At 40.6% G+C, this 24,436-nt stretch overlaps 1 protein-coding gene across 3 annotated transcripts in view; it reads right to left on the bottom strand.

The window, feature by feature from the left end:
• Window positions 1-17,721, bottom strand: part of dock1 (dedicator of cytokinesis 1) — a 667,847-nt gene extending 650,126 nt beyond the window's left edge. For all 3 annotated transcript variants that reach the window (XM_078564873.1, XM_078564874.1, XM_078564875.1), the window contains exon 1: window positions 16,889-17,721. In XM_078564873.1, the coding sequence (XP_078420999.1) occupies window positions 16,889-16,931 (43 nt within the window). In that variant the 5' untranslated portion in view covers window positions 16,932-17,721. The remainder of the gene's footprint in view (window positions 1-16,888) is intronic.
• Window positions 17,722-24,436: the final 6,715 nt, after the last annotated feature.

Genomic DNA, 24,436 nt, shown 5'->3' with positions numbered 1-24,436 from the left:
TGACAAGAGCAGGTCGGAGGCTGCGAATTCTCACCACTGACTCATCAAAGTCTTTCCACCCTCCACAAAGTACAACTCAGGAGTGTGATGCAATATTTTCCACGTGCATGGATAAGTGCAGCTCAAACAACACTCAAGAGACTCAACAACATCCAGAACAAAACAGCCCACTTGATCAGCATCCCATCCACCAAGTTAACTATTCACTCCCTCCACTATCATCCACAAGGTGCATGGCAGCAACTCGTCAAGGCTTCTTCAACAGCACCTTCCAAACCCTTGGCCTCTACAACCTAGAAGAACAAGCATGGGAACACCACCATCTCCAGGCTCCCATCCAAGGCACAAACCATCCTAACTTGGAAATATATTGACATTCCTTCATCAATATCCTGAAACTCCCTACCTAACAGCACTGTGGGCTACACCACACAGACTGCAGCAATTCAAGAAGGTAGCCAGCCCATCACCACAGATGGGAAAGAAATGCTGCCCTTGCGAGCAACTTCCCCAATCCACAAATGAATTTTTTTTTTTAAATCAGCAGTAGCTCGTCCCAAGATTCTTATTCATCGCCTACTCATGCGGGTGTTGTATGCAACACAAGAAAACAAGCCTTTAAACATTTCCTAATAATTTAATGGCCTGTGTGAACATGGCTGTACCGAATAGATATGCACTGCTTTATAAAACCAGTGTTTTACAAGTTTCAAACAAAATAGGGCATGCAATGCACAACCAGCAGATCTAATATATCATAAGCTCTAACCTCAACCTCTAGCTGTGCATTACAATCAAGCCAACTGTAGTTTCCTCTCCAGCAAGCTGGTTTTAAATGTTAGAGCGCAAATAGAATAATTAATCCTCCGTTAATGTTTAAAGCAATTCAATGGACTGGCCAACTACTTTTAAACATGCTCCATACTGGGAATCAGTGATGTTGTGCTGAGTGTAAAGGCAAAATTGTGGGGGCTTTCCCACCAGAAATGGTCTCGGGCCTCTTGGCTTAAATACACAGACAGATCAAGACCCAGCTCCCAGCACTTTTACATTAATGCATATCTGAAACCATCTCTAGGCATGCAAAAACAATAGTGTGCAGTTTCATAAGAAGAGAAGAATGCACTCAGGGACTTATTCATAATTCTTTAATCATCTATTCTTTATTTTCTTCCTGAAGATGAATAAACTAACTTTTGAATTAAAAAACATATCAAATGATATGGTTACTAGGTAAAGCAAAGGAAAAGGACTTGCATTTATATTGTGCCTTTCACAACCTAAAGGACATCTCAAAGCATTAAAGCCAATTAAATAGTTTTTGAAGCGTAATCACTTTAGTAACGTAGGGAAACACAGCTGACAATTTGCACACAGCAAGGTCCTAGAAACAACAATGAGATCACGACCTCTTTCCTGAAGTTATTTGGTAAATTCGTGCTATCTTCTCAATGATCAAGAGTGCACATATTTCTAAGTCATTAATACCCTTTGTTGGTCAACCACAATGTTTCAAGAATCTGGCAACAATAATTCTTAAGCCAGAGTTTCCTCCCAAGAATGATCTTAAACCTTAAAATCTGTCACCAAGTCTTAAAGTTCAAGTATGATTAACAAAGCATATGACATCTATTGTAAAAACTGGCTAAAAATTTTGAAGTCCATGTTTAGGAAAAATTAACTTTGTCTTGAACAAGTATCAATCTAAGTGTGCCCATTTTTTGTAATTCAATTGTTTGTTTCCTGCAGTACTGAACATTCGAGATTATATAGTAATCATAAAAAATTCAAGTCTAAAGACACATGAATTTATTACAAAAGCTTAGTCAAAGCACTACATTGCAACTTAGGAAAAGTACAATATTTTATCAAATATTTATTGATGTGAAACGTTTACTATATCCCTCTTCTCAATTCACTGTTCTGGTCATGTATAGGAACTAATTTTATCATTGGATTATTCCCTAAATTTATGTTGACTATTACATCATTAAAATACAGCTTTAACAATATTACAACCAGTGTGTCAGATCAGGACAGATTATAAATAAGTTTTTAATCTGTAACTTCTAAGCAATAAGATTTGTTTGGCTCATTTATCATAAACATTTTAAATAATGCCACAAAGCTGAAATATTTTACAGCAAAAAGTTTATGAACTGAAGATGAATAAACTAATTTTTGAATTAAAAACACATCAAATGATATGATTACTAAATAAAGCAAAGGAAAAGGACTTGCATTTATATTGTACCTTTCACAATCTAAAGGGCATCTCAAAGCATTGCAGCCAATTAAATAATTTTTGAAGTGCAGTCACTATGGTCCTTAGGGAAACACAGCTGACAATTTGCACACAGCATGGTCCTAGAAACAGCAATGAGATAATGACCAGATAATTTCAGTATTGTTAGTCAAGGGATAAATATCAGCTAGGTCACAGAGAGAACTCCCGTGCTCTTCTTCAAATAGTGCCATGAGATCTTTAAGCTCACTGCGGAGAGCAAGCAAGTATCAATTAAACTAGAAAACGAGGACAGACAAGCAACAACAGAACAAAGAATAGTGCAAAAAAGAGCAGTAAGTTGGGTGGAGAAGAAAGCAAAGCCTATTAAGATGCTTTGGAATGCATGTGTGTGTGTGTGTTAATGATGGTATTGCAAATAAAATTGACAAGTAATGGACACAGTTTGCCATATGGGGTTGTGATATAAATGGCTATGGTGGAGACTTCACTTTAACATAGGCAGGAGTGGAAATTAAACATTCCTGGTTACAATGTATTTAAGAAGAATAAGAGAAGGAAAAAGGACTAGAGGGATGGCAGTATGGATCAAGAATAAGATTACAGTTCTGCCGAGGGACAACGTTCTATAGGGTTCAAAGACTAATCCTAGGAACAGAAAAAAAATTGTTGCAATGTTGAGTGCTTACCATAGGTCCCCAAATAATGAAGAGATTGAGCAGAAAATCTGTAGGCAAGTTTAAAAAAAAAAGTAAAAATAATAGAACAGTAATTGTAGGGAACTTCAACGTCCCTACTATAGACCAGGGAAAAAAAGAGCAAAAATTCCTAAACTGCACACAAGAGAAATTACTTAAGCAGTGTGTTTCGAGCCCAATGACTAAGTAGTGCAGGATCGGGTTTTGAGGAACGAAGTAGGGCAAATGGAGTGTGTTGCATTGAGAAAACATCAGCATATCTATGATCACAATATAAATAGGTTTAAAGTAGTTATTGAAAGAGACAAAGAACATTAAAAGTGAAAATGTCCAGCTGGAAGGCAGCTAATTTCAGCTATGTGGAAAGAGATCTAGCACAGGTGTATTAGAAACAAATATTGACCAGGAAAACAGTTGATGAGCATGACAAACCTTCAAAACAGAGATATGTTGGGTACAAACAAAACATATCCAATAATGAAGGGCATCCAAAGCTAACATTTCCTTGATGACAAAGGAAATAAAAGTTAAAATAAAACAAAATGAAGGAGGTATATGAGAAATGTTAGGTGCAGAATACGGAGAGTGCAGAGGGAAAGCAAAAGGGGAATATAAGGAAGGTAAAGATTAAATATGAGAAAAGATCATCAGGTAACATAAAAAGGAACCCAAAGGAACCCAAAATTAACATATAAAAAGTAAAAGGAGAGTAAAAGGAATTGTGGGACTAATTAAGGACAGAAAAGGAAATTTTCCTGGAGGCAGAGGGCATAACTGAGGTATTGAATGCATATTTTACTTGTCTTCACAAAAAGGGATGAAGTTGATGTTGCAGTAGGGTAGATGGGGGAATGGGATGGAGGGGTGTGATGGGGGTAAAATAAAGATATTATATAGGCCAAAAATAGATAGAAGAGGTACAAAATAAGTTGATATCACTTAGAGCTAATAAGTCAGCTGGTCCAGATGGGATGCATCCTACAATGCTGCGAGAAACTAGAGTGGAGACAGGAAAAAACTCCAACCATAATCTTTTAATACTTCTTGGATATGAGAGTGCTGCTGCCTGAGGAATGGAGAATTGCAAATGTTACACCCCTGTTCAAAAAAAAGAGGGATAAACCTGGTAATTACAAGCCAATCAGTTTAAAGTCAGTTGTTGGAAATTACGAGACCCCCACTGTGAAAGGCAAAATTAATTCTCACTTGGAGGAGCGTTAGTTAATAAGCGATAGCCAGTATGGATTTGTTAAAGGAAAATTATGGCAGGATTGATAAAATTAAAGCAATAGATGTGGTATATATGGACTTTCAAAAAGCATTTGATAAATTAGCATGTAACAGTTATTCTGAAAATAGAAGCACATGCTGCAAAAGTGGTGGAACTTTGAGTACGAAATTTGCCATGCAATAGGAGACAAAGTTTTTCTGACTAGTGGGAAGTATGTGGTGGGGACCATGGGAGTTGGCATTAGGACCACTGCTTTGACGGAGTATATAAGTGAACTGGACTTGGGTACAGGGAGTACAATTACAAAGTTTGTGAATGATATAAAACTTGACAACATAGTAAATAATAAACAGGATAGCAGCTGACTTCAGGAGGACATGGGTAGACTAGTGAAATGACCAGACACATGGCAGATGCAATTTAAGGTGGGAAAATGTGAAGTGATACACTTTCAGAGAAAAATTACGGAGAGGCAGTATAATTTAAATGGTGCTATTTTAAGGGGTATGCAAGGGCAAATGGACCTCAGGTGTGTAATCATAAATCTTTGAAGGTAGCAGGGCAAGTTGCAAAGACAGTTAAGAAAACTATGAGATACTTGGCTTTGTAAATAGGGACACTGAATACAAAAACAAGGAAGTCATGTTAAACCTTAACAAATTAGTGATTAGGCCTTATCTGGAGTAGTGTACACAATTCTGGGAACTACACTTCAGGAAATATGTCAAAACCCTTCAGAGGGTAGAGAGCAAGTTTATCAGGATGATACCAGAAATGAGGAACTTTAATTACGTGGAGAGAATGGAAAAGAGGGGATTATTCTCTTTGGAGTGGAGAAGGGTTAAGGGGGGACCCACTAGAGGTATTCAAAATTATATCAGGTTTTGATAGAGCCAGGTTGGGAGAAATTATTGCTCCTGGCAAGTGGGTTGGTAATCAGAGATCATTGATTTCAAATAAATGGCAAAAGAACTAGTGGGGAAATAAGAAACTTGTCACACTAAGGGCTGTTAGCGTCTGGAATGCACTACCTGAAAGTGTGGTGAAATCAGTTTCTATAGTAACTTTCGAAAGGTAACTGAGCATGTACTTGAATAGGACCAATTTGAAGGATTATGGGGGAAAAAACTGGGAGAGAGACTAAATTAGACAGCTGTTTTAAAGACCCAGCACATGCACAATGGGCCAAATGACCTCCCTCTGTGCTGCAAGATTCTGTGAGGTCAGCTAAAAGATGGCACCCATGGCAGTGCAGCTCTTCCTCAGAATTGCATTGAAGTGCCAACTTAAATCATGTGTTCAAGTGTCTAGAGTGGGACTGGAACCCATAAACCTTTTGACTTGGAGGTAAAAATGCTACCACCAAACCAAGACTGACAAATTAAACTTAATAAGATTTCAGATATTAAATTTTTGATTTATTTATAAAAGAAATTGGGCAAGTTTGGCAACATATAAATAATGGAAATCTGTATCAATGATGACCGCGGCGTCTTTCCTTTTCTCCCACAAAACATTGATGCCAAACATTATTTTCCCTGCCCTGCTGTGAAAGCTTGTTCAGCGTTGGTACTCTCACCCACTAGTGACAAAGTTACAGGTTTAAATGCAAATCCTGGACCTAAGTACATAATTGAGGCTGATGTCAGGGAATATACTGATTTTTGGGAAGCACTGTCCTTCAAATGAGGTATTGCAATCCCCTCTCCCTTATCAGGTCTCCTGGAAATGGCACAATTTGAAGAAAAACAGAGATTATGGCCAATATTTAACCTTCAGGCATCACCAAACTGGCCATTTACCTCATTGCGGTCCACAAAATAGCATTCACATTGACAACAATACAGAAGTTAAACGTCACGCCCAGAGAACATGACAGAAACAACGCAAGTTGAAAGCCTTTCTTCTCTCACCTGACCCTTATTCTATTTTGTGCAAACAGTTCTCGCTCTCCTGCCTTCATCATGGTTACGCAGGATAAAGATTAATATTGTTCCTTCTGGACTCCAGAATCTATTCTAACTGCACCATGTTAGACAAACTAATGCATAAAAAAGTACCTAAGGGAATTTGTGATGTCATGAGTTATTCATCTGAATTAACAATCAATGGAAAACATGTTGTGCTTCATACTTAGCATTTCTGTAATATTTGGACACCACAGTTAAATACAGATCTGGGAAGAAATGAAAGATATGGAACAAAGGAGCAGGAGTAGACTGTTTGGCCCTACACTATTCAATAAAATCATGGCTGATCTAATTGTGGTCTCAGCTCCACTTTCCTATAACCCTAGATTCCCTTGTCTCGCAAAAATGTGTCTAATATAGATTTGAATAAATTTAAAGACCTAGCGTCCACTACTTTCTGGGGAAGAGAATTCCACAGGCCAACGATTCTCAGAAAAAATTTCTCCTCATCTCCATCTTAAAAGGTAGACCTTTTATTCTTAAACTAAGTCCCCTGGTTTTAGTCTCTGTCACAAGTGGAAACATCCTCCTGGTATCTATCCTATCAAGTCCCCTCAAGGCCTTATATGTTTCTCATTCTTCTAAATTCCAATGGATATGGGCCCAACTTCTTCAACCTTTTATCATAGGATAAGCCCTTCAAGCCAGGAATGAATCAAGTGAACCGTCTCTGAACTGCTTCCAAAGCAGTTATATCCTTTTTCAAATAGGAGACCAAAACTGTACACAATACTCCAGATGTGGTCTCACCAAGATCCTGTACAGCTGCGGCAAAATTTCCGTACTTTTATATTCCACTCTTGTAATAAAAGCCAACATTCCATTTGCCTTCCTAATCACTTACTGTACCTGCATACTAACTTTGTGATTCACATATCAGGACACCCAACAAATTCTGCAATCTTTATCCATTTAAAGTGTATACTGCTTTTCTATTCTTCCTGCCAAAGTGAAAAGGCTCATGTTTACCCATGTTATACTCCGTCTGCCAAATTTTTGCCCACTCAATCTGTCCATTTCCCTTTGCAAGCACTATGCCTCTTCTTGACAACTTACTGTCTTGGTGTCATTAGCAAATTTAGGTACCATACATTCAGTCCCTGCACCCCAAGTCACTGATATAGATTGTAAATAGTTGAGGACCCAGCACTGATCCCTTTGGCACTTCACTAGTTACACCTTGCCAAACCTAAAAGAACCCACTTATGCTTCCTGTTAGCTAACCAATCCTATAGCCATGCTAATATGCTACCCCCTATACTATGCAATCATACCTTGTGTAGTAACCTTTGATGTGGTGCCTTATCAAATGTCTTTTAGAAATCTACATACACATCTACCAGTTCTCCTTCATCCACCTTGAATGTTACTTAGTCAAAAAACTCTTAATAGATTAGTTAAACATAATTTCCTTTTCATAAAGCAATGTTTGCTCTGCTTGATCACATCTGTGATTTTCTCAGTATCCTGCTATACCTCCTTAATAATGGATTCTAGTGCTTTCCTTATGACAGAGGTTAGGCTAACTGGCCTATGGTTTCCTACTTTCTGCCTCCCTCCTTTCTTGTTACATTAGCTATTTTCCAACCTGCCAGGACTATTCCAGAATCTAAGGAATTTTGGCAGATTATAACTAATGCATCTACTATCTATGCCAACACTTTTAAGGCCATAGGATGCAGGCTATCCGGTCCTGGGGACTTGTCTGCTTTAGGTCTGAATTTTGCTAGCACCTTTTCCCTGGTGATTGTGATCATTTTAAGTTCATCCCTCCCGATCACCTCTTGATTATCACGTATCTTTGGGAGGTTTTACAAGTCTTCTACCATGAAGACAGACACAAAATACCTGTTCAATGCCTCTGCCATTTCTTTGTTTTCCATTATCAAATCCCCAGACTCTCACTCTAGAGGACCAACACTAGCTTTAGTTAGTCTTTTCCTATTTAAATACTTGTAGAAACTCTTACTATCTGCTTTTATTTTACTAGTTAGCTTTCTCTCATGTTCTTTCTGCCTCTATCATCTTTTAAAATCATTCTTTGCTGGTTCTTAAAATCTGTCCAATCCTCTGACCTACTCCTAATCTTTGCAGATTTATTCAGTGTTTCTTTCAATTTAATACTATCATTCACTTCCTTTAGCCACGAAAGATGCATCTTTCTCAAACAGCCTTTTTTCCCTTGCTGGGATAAATCTTTGCTGAGAATTATTAAATATCTCCTTAAATGTCTGCCAATGAAACTCTACTGTGCTACCTTTTAACATAGTTTCCCAGTTCATCTTAACCAGCTCTGCCTTCATACCCTCAGTTACCTTTAATTAGGTTTAAAACACTAGCCATGGATCCGCAATTCTCCCTTTCAATCTGAACATTAAATTCTATCATGTTGTGATCACTATCACCTAGGTGCTCCTTTACCATGTGGTTATTGATTAATCCCAACTCACTGAACATTGCAAGATCGAGGATAGTGAACTCCCCGATTGGCTCTAGAACGTACTACCCTAAGAAAGTGCCCCGAAAACACTATGAACTCATTTTCCAGGCTAGCTTTGCCAATTTGATTTACCCAATCTATGTGCACATTAAAGTCACCTAAGGTTATTGCTGTGCCTTACACACCCCATTTATTTCTTCCTGTATGCTCCATCCTTCAGCATGGTTACTGTTAGGGGGCCGATAAACTACTCACAGAAGTGACCTCTTCTCTTTATTATTTCTTATCCCAACCCAACTGATCCAACATCTTGCTCTTAATCAACTTTCGGTATCGAACTGTCATCCTTAATTAACAGAGCTACTCCAGCACCTTTTCCTAGCTTCCTGTCATTCTCATATGTCAAATACTATTCAACATTCAGAACCCTGCCTTGGTCACCTTTCCACCGTGTCTCTGTAACGCCTTTCAAGTCATGCATATTTATTTCTGTGATAACAATTCATCCATTTTTGTTACAAATGCTATGTGCACTCAGCGATAGGGCCTTGAACTCTGTTTTCTTTTTACCATTTTTGCAATGTGGCCTTGTTTGCTGGTAAACTCTTACGATTGCATGTTCTGTCCCTTCCTGTCACACTGTGGTACTCTTACACTCTATTACTTCATTGTTTCCCTCTACTTTACTATATATTCTCTCACATGATCCCTTCCCCGCACTATTTAGTTTAAAGCTTAGTTTAAAGTTTAGTTATACAATTTGGCAGAACACTGGTCGCCACATGGTTCAGGTGTAGACCATCCCAATACAGCTCCCATTTCTCCACTTCTGGTGTCAGTGCCCAATAGCTCAAAACCCATTTCTCCCACATCAATCTTTGAAACACGTATTCCTCTCTCTGATCTTATTTGCCCGATGCCAATTTGTTTGTAGTTCAGATATTATTACACTTGAGGTTTGGCTTTTTAATTTAGCCCCTAGCTTCTTAAAATCCCTCAGTTCCTAGTTCTGCTTATGTAATGGGTACCTACGTGGACCGATGGCACAGGGCCTACCTATACTTCAGGAAGTGTTTTGGGAGAAAGACCATCCAATCAACTAGTCAATGCAAAATTTATTTCAAAAACAGCTAAATGTAAGGTGCAAAAAACTGTAAACAAACACCTTATATTAAGTTGATTGTCAATTCCACTCCAATTGAAAATATTTTGGAGTTCCTTGGCAGAACTGCAATTTATCAATGAATGTCTATTGAATAATTTCAAACAATATTTAGTTTCAAGTTAAACTTATATTTCAGCATTTATAAATAAATTATTAGGTAGAATTGCAACGCACAAAACAGTCTATTAACAATAGCTTCAACCTGCATCTCAGACATGGCCAACTGGCATCTCATGAACTGCATGCAGCTCTTCCATCGCTGACGCATGCCTCTATAAATTCTTTATTCAAGGACTGCCAATGTACTCAAACCCCTGTTCTGAACCAAGTAACCAAAAATCTTAAACTAAAAGTAATGCAAGCTAATTCATTCGAATCAAAATGTGTCTCATACTATCCAGCAGGATAATGCTACACACATTGGCAAGTCGTCCAGCACCTTGTAGAAAAGCAAAACAAGAAGCAACACTGCTTTAACCATAGGCACAAATTTATGGTAAGTTACAGGTTTCTACAGCATAAAAGATGTCAGATGGCATTACCTGGACTGGAGGTGCCACTCAGGTTTATGACACAAACAGCTAGTAACTGGGAGAGAAGGGAAAGAGAGATAGAGGAGCAGGGAGAATGAAAATGACAAATGCTGAAAAAGCATCAGATGAAAAATAGGAATTGGAAATGAAAAACAAAAATCGATGAGATTAAGCATGACTACAACTCAGACTGCAAGTAAATACATGAAACAAAAGTTTCAAAAGTATTTACTTGGTATATGTGCACAATTGTCACAGTCTGAAGCAGTGAGTAATTTTAAAATTTGTGCCTCTGGCAGAATGCAATTTCTTTGACTTGACCGTACGTTTTGTTTTTTCTTGTAACCACCTTATCCTGTGTTATTTTGGTTTTCACATCTTAGATCACTCTGACAAACAAGCCCTAAATCTGTATCCAATTCTATCCCTGCCTCGAGATCCAAGTAGGTTTGTGGTAACATGTCCAGGAAAATGAACAAGTATCATTAATTTCATTTAGTTATCAGACTTATGCCGATCTCTAAACTGATTTAGCATCACACAATATCTTTAACTTGGAGGTCTGGACTTAAGTGAATTTACTAAATAGGTAAACAGGCTTATGAAGTCATTGATTTACAATGGTCATCCCTCCAACCAACTAACTGAACAACGTAAAGGTTACAACTCTAAAAACAATTAAGCTAGTTCTTTGTAAATAAATAAGTTATTTAAACTTTTAAATAGCAGAGTTTCTTGAATGTTTTTACAACTGAGAGCGCTAATTGTAGCTTCTTGGAAATTAAAACTGGTTCTACTCCCTTTTCAGGAGTTCCTAATCATCAAATTACACCTTGATCTGCCCCCTACTCCTCTGACACTTTCACCTGAGCATCTCACCCTGTTCTTACCTCATTCAAAATCCTCTTTATCTACGCCCAACCATGTACCATTAAAATTTTCTCATTGAGATGCCTTTACTTTCTTTCCTCAGTCTCTGCATCGAACAACTTCGCATCCTCAATGAATTCATCATGCTCCCATTCCTGAATTCACTGCCTTCTTAACCTCCCTTAATCTCTGCCACCATGAAAATTCCCCAATCCATATTCACAGCCACTCCTTCGATCTTCAAATATCACATGGCCTTGCTACTCCCATCGATTCAATCACAGAGATGAGGTCATCTCTGATCACTTCCTCCTTTAACTCTCCACCCACATTCCCCTTCCCAACCCTATTTCCTTAGGTGTACACCCCTGAAAAAAATTCTTCCCCAATTCACTTACAACAGTACTCTCAAAATCCTATTTGCCTAGCCTTTGGCCCTCCATGCACCACACGCCTTTACAGTTACCAACTGCGTTCAACCTCCGTCTTTGATATCACAGTCCCCACTAAAACTATTACACTCCCACCTTGGTTGTTCCTCAGATACAGGTCTCAACACCACTCCCTTAAGTCCAAGGGTTGTAAACTTGAGTGGATATGGCAGAGAACCAGTTTAATAATTCACTGCAGATTTGGCTGGACCACATAAAACACTCTCGAATCCTGCTTTCTTCTGCTAAAACTGCTCGCTATTCCAGATCATTCTGGAATGCAAACATATGCTCCGACTCTGTAAGCCACCTTCTTAAATCCCTCTCAACTACCTCTTGCACCCTTACCTGCAACAATTCGTGCAAGGATCTCATGGGATTCTTTGTCGCTAAAGGTTGGGACCATCCAATCAGCTGCCTCTGAAGAAGAGTCATACGGACTCGAAACATTAACGCTGTTTCTCTCTCCACAGATACTGCCAGGCCTACTTGAGTTTGTCCAGCATTGTCTGTTTTTGTCTCCGTTACTTTCCTCCCTTCCACTAGCCCACTGGGCCAAACTTCCTCCAAACTACCTCCCACCCTAGCCCTGACCTCATCATTCTCTCCTATCCCCCTTCATGCTTCCTCCAAGCTCATGTTCATGAGGCCCACCACCAGCTCCCTCGACCTTATTCCCGCCGAACTGCTGACCACTTAACTTCCCTTCCTGGTCCCCATGTTAGCTGATATTATTATAGATTTTCTCCTCCCTCAGGTTCTGTCCCTCCACTCCTTCAAATCTATCGCTGTTAACACCCCTCTCCTCAAAAACATAACCCTCAACACCTACCATCCTTTCAAATCACCAGCCCATCTTCAACCTCCCTTTTCTCTCCAAAATCCTTGAACATGTTGTCAGTTTGCAAATCTGCACCCACTTTTCCCAGGGCTCCATGTCCAAATCCTTCTACTAAGTTTGCACTGCTGCCACTGCACCGAAAAGACTTTTGCAGTCACAATGAATGCCATTTATGACCAGGAAAGATGACTTATCCCTCTCATCTTTCTCAAACTGTCTGCAGCCTTTGACATAGTTGACCACACTATCCTCCTCCAATATCTCTCCATCATCACCCAGCTCAGTGGGACATATTTCGCTTGGTTTTGTACTTTACTATCTAATCCAAGACAGAATATCACCTGCAATGGTTTCCCTTCCCACCCTCATACTGTTACCTCTGGTGTCTCCCATTCTTGTGCCCCCTCCTATTTCTCATCTTCATACTGACCCTTTAGCACCATCATCAGAACACGCCAGAAATCACATGTATGCTGACTACACATAACTCTACTTCTCCACCACCTCTCAACTGTCACTAAATCAGACCGCTTGTCCGACTTCCAGTACCAGAAGGGTCCTCCATAAACTTTGGGAAGATCAAAGCCATTATCTTTGTTATAAACTCCATCCCCTAGCTACCAACCAATCCCTCAGGCTTGCAACTGCCTGGGGCTGAACCAGACTATTCGCCAACTTTGCACATATATGGAACTGAGATAAGCGTCAGACCACATATTTGTGTGATCACCAAGGCCTCGTATTTTTACCTCATTATCATTCAACTCCACCCTTGCCTCAGTTCACTTGCTGCTGAAACCCTCATTCATGCCTTTGCTACCTCTAGACTCCAACACACTCTTGGTCAGCCATCCACATTCTGTAAACAAGCTCATCCAAAACTCTGCTGCCCATGTCCTTACTCACACCAAGTCCCATTCGCCCATCATCCCTCTGCTCATTGCCCTAAACCAGCCCCCTGTTAATCAACACCTTGAGTTTAAAATTCTTAAACAAAAATAAAAATAGCTGGAAAAACTCAGCAGGTCTGACAGCATCTGCGGAGAGGAATACAGTTAAAATTCTTATCCTTATTTCCAAATCCTTCCTTGGCCTCATCCCTCCCTCCGCTATAAACTCCAAGATATCGGCACTCTAATTCTGGTGTTGTAAGGATACCCGATTTTAATTGCTCTGCTGCTGGCAGCCATGCCTTCAGCTGCCTAGCCCCTGAGTTCTGGAATTTTCTCCTGAATTCTCTCCACCTCGCTGCCTCGCTTTTATCCTTTAAAAAACTCTCCTTAAAACCCACCTTTTAGAATTATAGAATGGTTACAGCACAAATGAGGCCATTCAACCCAACATGTCTGTGCTGGCTCTCTGAAAGAACAATTTATCTAGTGCCACTTCCCCCGCCACCCTCCCACCTTTTCCCCGTAGACCTGCACATTTTTCCATTTCAGATAATCTACTTCCTTTCTCAAAGCTTCAATTGAACCTGCCTCCAGCACACTCTCCAGCAGTTCATTCCAGGTTCTCTCACTTCATGAAAACATTTTTCCTCATGTTGCTATTGTATCTGTCCTGCCACCTCCAAAGATGTATGCACACATACACCCAGGTCCCCCTGCTCCTACACCCCCTTTAGAATACAATTCTTTATTTTATATTGTCTCTTTGCATTCTTCCTATCAAAATGAATCACTTCACACTTCTCCACATTACATTTCATCTGTCACTTGTCCACCCATTGCACCAACCGGTTTATGTCCTTCTGAAGTCCTACACTATCCTCTTCTCAATTCACAATACTTCCAAGTTTCATAATGTCCACAAATTTTGAAATGAAGTCCTGTACACTCAAGTCTAGGTCATTAATATACATCAGAAACAGCAGATGTCCTAACACTGAACACTGGGGAACTCCACTATAAACTTTCCTCCAGTCCGAAAACAAACATTCACCATTACTGTTTCCCGTCACACAGTCAATTTCAAATTGATGATGCTACTGACCCTTCTACTCCATGATCATCAACTTTGCTCACAAGTTAGTTGTACAACACTTTATCAAACTCCCTTCTGGAAATCCACGTACACCACATCAACAGCATTACCATCATCAAGTCTCTCTCTTACTTGATCAAAAAACTCCAGCAGGTTAGTTAAACATGATTTGCCCTTAAATCCTTGATGGTTTTCCATAACTAACTAGCATTTGCCCAAGTGACTAATTTAGTCCCAAATTGTTTCTTAAAGCTTCCCACCACCAAGGTTAAATTGACGGCCTGTAATTGTTGTGCCTAGCTGTAACATTCGCAATTCTCCAGTCCTCTGGCACCAAACTGTTTGACCAAACTTTGCTATTGTATCTGTCCTGCCACCTCCAAAGATGTCAATATCAATATCACCTTATGTAGCTCAGTGTCAAATTTTGCTTCCTAGCAAAGCATTTTGGGATATTTTACTCACTCAAAGCAATGTATAAATACAAGTTGTGTAATTCCACACTGACTGGCTCTTTTTCAAGCAGGTTCTTATTTGAAATTTGCTTTTTCATATCCCAGAAAAGCATTACCAAATTTAATTATCCTATCAAATTTAAAAAATGGTTTAACTTATTTCTCTATCTCATGATTTAAAAACTTGCAGCATTGTATTGATGGAAGTTTAGTATAGGATTCTAGCCTGTACTGGCATTTTAAAATCCAGTCCCAGTATATAAGTAATTTAAGGAGAAAGTCAGTAAATCAAAACTAGATGAAGATTCAACATTAAGTCACACACTGAACTCAAGATCCATCAGAAGCATAAGTTTAGATTCAATCCATACAGGGGCACTTACATTGGTCAGACATTTTCAGAACGAATGCGAAACTTCCTTTTAACATAACATTCTTTAATTTATACTCCCTAATAATGTCAAGACATAGCATTATACTGTTGAACATAACATTTAATTACCATCAAACCGATACCATGCTTACCTCCTGACACTACCTGCAAAACTAACACAAAGAAGTTACTTCCAAGCTTTCTTACTTAGACTTCATTCTTCCAGTCGTGTGTGCGACCATAGCAATTACTTTCAAGCACATAACCAGAAAAATATCAAACTCTAAATATCTTTGTCACTTATTTACCTTGTAAAAATATCAGAATCCCATGATCAAAGTACTCCCTTAACATTGTCCCTCCTTTAACTATTAATATGTTAAAGCTAAGATATTAACCATGAGACAAGCTGCACATATTAATACACATATTTTCAATATGCATTAGGAGACTGAGACCAAATTACAGGTACATGTTAAGAAGTACATTAAAGAAACATAGGAGGAAATCCAAAATACAGATTACAATGAAAATAAAGTCTCAATGACAGATAAAGAAATGCTACATACTGGAGCATTACTTGAGGCTATGTACCAGCATGTGTTGAATAAGGCATTGACTATAGACATGGATAATCAGGAAAAAGTTAGAAATAGAAAAAAAGGATGTGTAGTTGTGAGCTAATTGACCAAATACAAATTTGTAGGATAGCGCAACCTTCATCTATGAATTGGCTTTAACTGCTATGCACCTTTTTGCTGACAGGTCCCGAACTGCTGCATTATTACAAAAGTTATGCTCCATGCTCAAGCTCCAAGCTGTCTGTACAAAATGCTAAATTATCATATTACTTGTCTATTCTCAACATATAGGACCAGACCGAGGTAAAGCATGTGCGCTGAAAAACACGATCTTATAAACATGGTAGCGTATATCTTTAAATCACGAATAGTGATCCATTCGTGATGAGCGGGTGCTGTAGTGTGTTACGACTCTGGCTCTTCACTTATAATGCAAGTTTATTTTTTAGGTGTGATTATCTTCATTTACCTAATCTGGAAGGTTTTCAGTTCAGATCGCCGATACTTTTACTAACAAAGTGGAAATTCAATAAACAACTATTCAAAGTAAAAGTCGTAGCTAAGTATACTGGTGGATGCCATTATGCTCAAGGTTGAAAAAGTGGGAGTAGCTACTACTGGTTTTGCGAGATAACAAGACATCCGCAGATTTACATCTCAACATTACACAGCAATTATTTCAAATCAGAGAGACTTAAGTTTAGGAGTCATTTAGTTTTGAATTCATGTCCTGATAAAACTAATCGCCATGGACACGGCCTTCGAACTAGGCGCGCCTCAAACCCAATCAGCCTCATTTGATAGAAAAGTGGACGGAGGGAGATTTCCAGGATCAATTCATCCTCTTCGTTAATTATTCGTCAAAATTAGGAAACATTAGAAGGCTAAAGAATTTAAACATCCTTGACTGAGCGGTGCTCAGGAAGGAGGCCAAGGGCCCCGGGTTTGAGGATATACGGAATGAAAAGGGAAAGAAACTGCAAACAAAAACAATTAGAATTAGTTTTAACAGCAAGATCTTCCATTCAGGAATGGCTGGGGACACAACTGTGAAGGAATTGTCACTCACCCACTCCATATTTCTCCCTTTTGCTTGGAACCCAACGCGTCATTGTTGCTGATTAAACTTCCTTCAACTTGTGTGTGGTGTTTATTTTCCAGCTTTTCCTTATTTCTCCCGGAAAGTCCAGGCCGCCATTTTCCACAGGAGGAGAGAGAGAAAGTTCCAGTCATGTGTCTCGAGCGTCACCGACCATCCAACTCCCAACGGTCAGAGTTTCCCGAAAAAAAAAACTTCTGCGAGTTACCGCCTCATCCTCCTCATCACCGCTGTCCCCTGTCCAAGGACTAGTTACTTAGGTAGGTAGGTAGGTAGTTAATTAGTTATCCCATTTACTTTGTCTTACTAACAAACCAGTTTCCAGTGGGGCGCTGGCTCTTAACTATTATTGTTCGGGGATGTGGGAGGGCTTTCCTTTGTTAGGGAACTTCCAACTGCGCCGTGACAAATCCACGATGTGATTCACTTGCCCTCCCTTTAATCACATAGAATGGACGGCGCAGCAACAGGCCAATCGGCCCATCCAGTCGCTGTCAGCTTTTACGCGCTACTGGAGCTCCCTCCCGTCTTTCCTCTTCTAACGCGTATCCTAATACAACACCAAAATACTGAAGCTGGACATCTGAATTAAAACAGTAAATCCTGGAAATACTCAGTAGATCCGGCAGCATCCGTGGAAAGGCGGAGTTAACGTTTCAGGTCTGTGACCTTTCATCGGAATGGACCTGAAACATTATTTTTGTTTCTCTCTTCACAGATGCTGCCTGACCTGGTGAGCATTTTCTACTTCTTTCAATGTAATCCTCTATTCCCTTCTTCCTCATATCTAGCCTCCCTTAAATGTATCTACTGTATATTGGCTGCAACCACTTCCTGTAATTGCTAAGTTCCACATTCTCTGGATAAAGAAGTTTCTCTTGAGTTCCCAATTATTTTTTTGGTGACTATCTTGTACTCATGGCCTCTAGTCTTGCTCTTCCCCACAAATGGAAGCATTCTCACTGTGTCTATTTCATCAAAGCTTTCATAATTTTAAAGACCTCCATTAGGTCAAACTTTTAAAATTAAACAATAAAGAAGACATTGGTTTGCCCTACTGTCAACAAGCAAAAATTAGCCCTCAACAAAAGTGGCTGCCTTTTTTAGAGGGCCAAAACTAAACTATAAACAAAAAAAATGACTTCATACTTTTATCCACCATGCCCTCGAGTACCTGTGGTACCTGCTACTTGCAAAAAGCCTTGAGCCTTGAATATATTCAAGGTGGTTTTGGACAAATTTTTAATCTACAAGGTAGGCAAAGGTTATGGGGAGCAGGCAGGAAAGTAGAGTTAGTCAGAATCAGATGAGCCATGATTTCATAAAATACCCAAAATACATTTAAGTTGTTGAGTTTCTTTAAAAGAAGTTTCCTCGCGCTTCAAAATTGGTTCAGGAAAAAGTGAATCTAAATACCTGAAAAGAAATCCATTCTCAATAAACAATCTTTTTGTTTTATTTTCTAACCATCAACAATGAAACCTCAATCATTGGTATTGCTCATCAAATGTCATCTGTTTCGAGCAGTTCAGAACAGAAAAGCAAAATAAATTTAAATGAATGTCACCGTTTTCCTGAAATCAAGTTTCAACAATTCAAATTTTGTTTTGTTGACAGTTTTTTTCAAGACGGCATAGTAACTCTCAAATTCTCATTGCATGTTGAAAAATTATGCAAACTACACGTATTCGGAAATCATAGAATAGGGGCGGTTAAATTCTACAATCAAACGCATAGATGTAGATGAAGCTGGTTCCAACTATTCCAGGGTAAAACATCTAGTTAAAGCTTTGACTCTTGAGACAAGCTGAGGCCTTGAAGTAAAAACCTTAATGTGAAGATTGTTACAATCTGGTTTGGGACCAGTAGCTTTTTGTTTAAAGTAAATAAAGTTTGAAATCCCAGTTACCCATTAAGAGAATACAGCCACAAAATTCCACGGTTTTAAACGAACAAAATAAACTTTACTATACAAAGTCAGAAAAGCAAAACAATCTACAATATCTATCTTATACTCTTCACATTCACAATTAACATGAGGTAAATATGAATTAACAGGCCAACTGTGGTTGAACACAACACGCTGCACATTAAATGACAGATGCAACCAAGACAGATCCCACGTAATTCTCAGCAACCCACCCAGATGTCAGTGAACACTGTGAGTCACAATATATTGTTAAGATTCTTGTTCTCTCATGAGAGATTTCCAGTCTTCACTTTCGAGGATCTAGTCTCTGAATTCCCTTATAAGCCACCCCGACTTGGACTGCCTCAATGACTGCTCACCTCCTAATGGTTTAATCTCTTCTGAAACTGTGTTCTATGGGATTCACAAAACTGCATTTCTGCCTCTAATTACTGGCACAATTCCAACTCTTTCACAAACTGCTAGCTAGCACTGCCCCTGGGTTTCTCTGAACTTAAGTTGCCCAGCTGCACCAAGCTATAAATGGCTCCCCGGGCTTCTAGAAACATAGAAACTTGGAGCAGGAGTAGGCCATTCGGCCCTTTGAGCCTGCTCCATCATTCATTATGATCATGGCTGATCATCCAACTCAATAGCCTGCTCCCGCTTTCTCCCCAATAGAAATATAGAGCACTAACTGCCTGGCATGGAAACAGTGACCTTCTATCACCTTCTCAGCTCCCAAGGACATTTCTGAGCCCTAACTGCCTGGAACCCAGTACCAGCTGCCAAGACTTCTCTGTGAGCTGTGAACCACCTGAGGTCCAAACTGCAACCAACCCACTTTCCCAGCAAACACACATAAATTGAAACCAAAAAACCTTCTTAAGCTCCACCCATTTCCATAACAACACAGCCTATCAGGGTTCACTGAATGCTTTGAAACTAATTTAGCTCTAACTCCCAAAACAAAACATCTCTCAGAACTGCATTTCTTTGCAAGCAGCATAGACATCACATCTCCAGCTAAATGAGCCCACCTGCTGTTTTATGGCTCTCTCTCTTCTACTCTGATTCTATTAAACAAACATAGGTAACCTTCTGAACTGCCATTTTCTTCTAGGTGTTCTGGCAATCTCTAAAGCCCAGAATTGTAGTTATCTTACCTTCATGACAACAATCTTCCCAGAACTAAACATTACCTCTAAAACATTAACATGAACCATGAAGTAGATATTCATCACAAGGTATTAAAAGACACACGACAAGTCAGTAGATAAATTTACTCATGCTAATGAACAATATAATCTTTGATAAAAATCTTAGTTCAAATATGAAACCATTCCATTACTGAGCAATAACCTGCTCACTGATGCTCAGTTTGGGTTTCACCAGGATAACTCAGGTCCTGACCTCAGACGGTTGTAGTTGTTAGAGGCCAATCATTTCAATTCCAGGACATCACTGCAGGAGTTCCTCAGGATAGTGTCCTAGGCCTAACCATCTTCAGCTGCTTCATCAATGACCTTCCTTCCATCATAAGATCAGAAGTGGGGATGTTGGCTGATATTTGCAGAAAGGTCAGCACCATTCATGACTCCTCAGGTACTGAAACAGTCCAGGTCCAAATGCAGCAAGACCTAGACGATATCCAGGCTTAGGCTGACAAGTGGCAAATAACATTCATGCCACACACGCGCCAGGCAATGACCATCTCCCACAAGAGAGAATCTAGCCATCACCCCTTGACATTCAATGGCATTACCATCACTTAATCTCCCACTATCAACACCCTGGGGGTTACCATTGACCAGAAGCTGAACTGGAAGAGCCATGTAAATACTATGGCTACAAGAGCAGGTCAGTTGCTGGGAATTCTGTGGAGAATAACTCACCTTCTGACTTCCCAAAGCCTGTCCACCTACAAGGCATAAGTCCACTGGCCTCGATGAGTGCAGCTCCAACAACACTCAAGAAGCTTGAGAGCATCCAGGACAAAGCAGCTCTCTTGAATGGCACCCCATCCACCACCTTTAACATTAACTCCCTCCAACACCGACGCACAATGGCAGCAGTGTGTACCATCTACAAGATGCACTGCAGGAACTCACCATGGCTCCTTCAACAGAACCTTCCAAACCCACAACCTCTACCACCTAGAAGGGCAAGAGCAGCAGATGCTTGGGAACACTGCCATGACCTCCAAGTTCCCCTCCAGACCACATACCATCCTGATTTGGAACTATATTGCCATTTCTTCACTGTCACTGGGTCAAAATCCTACAACTCGCTCCCTAATAGCACTGTGGGTGTACCTACACCACATCGGCAGAAGTGGTTCAAGAAGACAGTTTGCCACCACCTTTTCAAGGACAATTAGGGATGGGCAATAAACGCTGGCCTAGCCAGCAGTGCCCACATCCCCTGAAAGGATAAAAAAAAATTGAAAATCCCTTGCCATGTTTATACATTATGGCACATTCTTAGCTGATATGTAGCCTTAAGTCCCAAATGTCTCCTGGAAATTCAACAGGTTCCCTCCTTCCTGCCCTGCCAGGCTAAATCTTCCAGTGTCCTTTTAAACAAAGTCCCCTTCAACCAATCATCTGATTATACTTGAATGGACTTCTAGCAGCAAGACATCCACTGGTGACTCCTTCAACACTTCACAACAAGCTTTGTTCCTTCGAACAGGAACCTGCAAAATGTTGGTAGTGGATTCAGTGATTGTAATGCCATTGAATGTAAAGAGCAGATGGTTAGATTCTCTCTTATTGGATATGGACATTCCCTGGCACTTGTGTGGCGCGAATGTTACTTGCCACTTAACGTCCAAGCCTGAATGTTGTCCGGGTCTTGCTGCATATGTATACAAACTGTTTCAGTATCTGAGGAGTTGCAAATGGTGTTGGACATTATGCAATCATCAGCGAACATCCCCACTTCAGACCTCATGATGAAAGGAAGCAGCTGAAGATGATTGGGCCTAGGACACTAGCTTGAGGAATTCCTGCAGCAATACCCTGGGGCTGAGATAATTCAACCTTCAACAACTACAACCTTCGTCCTTTGTGCTAGGTATCACTCCTACCTGTGTAGAGTTTTTCCCTGATTCCAATTGACTCGAGTTTTGCTGGGGCTCCTTGATGCCACACTCGGTCAAATGCTGTCTTGATGTCAAGAGCAGTCACTCTCACCTCACCGCTTGAGTTCAGCTCTTTCTTCCATGTTTGGACCAATTTTGTAATGAGGTCAGGAGTTGAGTTGGGATGGAACCCAAACTGAGCGCAGTGAGTAGGCCATTACTGAGTAAGCGCCACTTGATAGCACTGTCGACAATCCCTTCCATCACTTTGCTGATGATCGAGTGTAGACTGATGGGGCAGTAAATGGCTGGGTTGAATTTGTCCTACTTTTTGGGGACAGGACACAAATGTGGCCACTATTGTGGCTATCATGGAACAGCTTGTCAGGGGCACAGCTAGTTCTGGAGCACAAGTCTTCAGTACTATTGCCAGAATGTTGACTGGGCCCATAGCCTTTACAGTATCCAGTGCCTTCAGCCATTTCTTGATATCACGTGGAATGAATCAAATTGGCTAGAGACTGGCATCTGTGATGCTGGGGATCTCAGGAGGAGACCTTGATGGATCATGCACTTGGCACTTCTGGCTGAAGATGGTTCAAATGCTTCAGCCTTATCTTTTGCACTGATGTGCTTGGCTCCCCCGACATTGAGGATGGGAATATTTGTAAAGCTTCGTCCTCCAGTTAGTTGTTTAATTTTCCACCACCATTCACGACTTGATGTGGCAGGACTACAGAACTTAGATCTGCTCCATTGGTTGTGGGGTTCCTTATTCAGTCTATTGCATGCTGCTTACAATGTTTGGCATTCATGTAGTCCTGTGTTGTAGGTTCACCAAGTTGACACCTCATGTTTAGGTATGCCTGGTGCTGCTCTTGGCATGCACACCTGCACTCTTTACTGAACCAGGATTGATCCCTCAGCATGATGGTATGGTAGTGTGGGGGATTTGCCAGGCCATGAGGTTACAAATTGTGGTAGAATACAATTCTGCTGATGGCTCATAACGCCTCATGGATGCTCACTTCTGAGTTGCTAGATTTGTTCGAAATCTATCCCCTTTAGAACAGTGTTAGTGCCACACAACAATGTGAAGACGGGACTTCTCCACAAGAGCTATGTGGTGGTCACTCCTGCCAATAAGTCATGGACAGATGCACCTGCACAGATAAATTGGTGAGAAAGAGGTCAAGTAGGTTTTTCCCTCTTGGTTCGTTCACCACCTGCCACAGAGCCAATCTAGCAGCTATGTCAAAGAACAAAGAAAAGCACAGCACAGGAACAGGCCCTTCGGCCCTCCAAGCCTGCGACGATCATATTGCCCGTCAACTAAAACATTTTGCACTTCCGGGGTCCATATCCCTCTATTCCCATCCTATTCATGTATTTGTCAAGCTGCCTCTTAAACACCACTATCCTACCTGCTTCCACCACCTCCTCTGGCAGTGAATTCCAGACACTCACTACCCTCTGCGTAAAAAACTTGCCCCGCACATCTCCTCTATAGTTTTCTCCTCTCACCTTAAATCTATGTCCCCTAGTAATTGACTCTTCCACCCTGGGAAAAAGCTTCTGACTATCTACTGTGTCCATGCCACTCACAATTTTGTTAACTTCTATCAAGTCGCCTTTTGGATTTGGTCAGCTCAGTCAGTAGTGGTGCTGCTGAACCACTGTTGGTGATGGATAATGTAGCCCCACCCAGAATACATTCTGTGCCCTTGCCACCCTCAGTGCTTCTTGCAAGTGGTGTTCAACATGGAGGAGTACTGATTCGTCAGCTGGCGGGCGGCCGAACGCATTAAGTGGTAAGCTGCAGGAGGTTTCCCTGTCCATATTTGACACGATGAAGTCTCATGGCATCCAGAGTCAATATTGAGGACTCCCACGGCAGCTGTATACCACTGTGTCGCCGTCTCTGGTCAGTCTGTCCTGCCAGTTTGACAGGACATACCCAGGGATGGTGGTGTCTGAGACATTGTAAGGTATGAATCCGTGGGTATGACGATGTCAGGCTGTTGCTTGATTAGTCTGTGAGACAGCTCTCCCAATTTTGGCAAAGCTCCAGATGTTAGTATGGGAGGGCTTTGCAGGGTCAACAGGGCTGAGTTTGCCGTTGTCATTTCTAGTGCCTAGGTGGATGCCGGGTGGCCCATCCAGTTTCATTCTTTTTTGACACTTCTGTAGTGGTTTTAATACAGCTGAGTGGCTTTGTGGGCCATTTAAAGGCCACACGTAGGCCAGACCAGGTAAGGACTGCAAATTTCCCTTCCTTCCTTGAAGGCTATTAGTGAACCAGTTGGGGTTTTATGACAGTCGACAATGGTCGCCATTACTGACACTAGCTTTAAATTCCAGATTAATTAAATGAATTCAAGTTCCAGCAGTGGTGGGATTTGAATCCATGTCCCCAAACCATTAGGCCTGGGTCTCTGGATTGCTAGTCCAGTGACATTACCATCGCCTCCCCTTCTTGTATTTAGAAGTTATTAAGGAATACCTTTTCTGTAGTTTAGTGCAT

Source organism: Cetorhinus maximus, chromosome 20 (genome assembly GCF_964194155.1).
Source record: "Cetorhinus maximus chromosome 20, sCetMax3.hap1.1, whole genome shotgun sequence".
Lineage (NCBI taxonomy): Eukaryota > Metazoa > Chordata > Chondrichthyes > Lamniformes > Cetorhinidae > Cetorhinus > Cetorhinus maximus.
The sequence above is the reverse complement of the archived record's forward strand: the minus strand, read 5'-3'. Positions and strand labels throughout refer to the sequence as shown.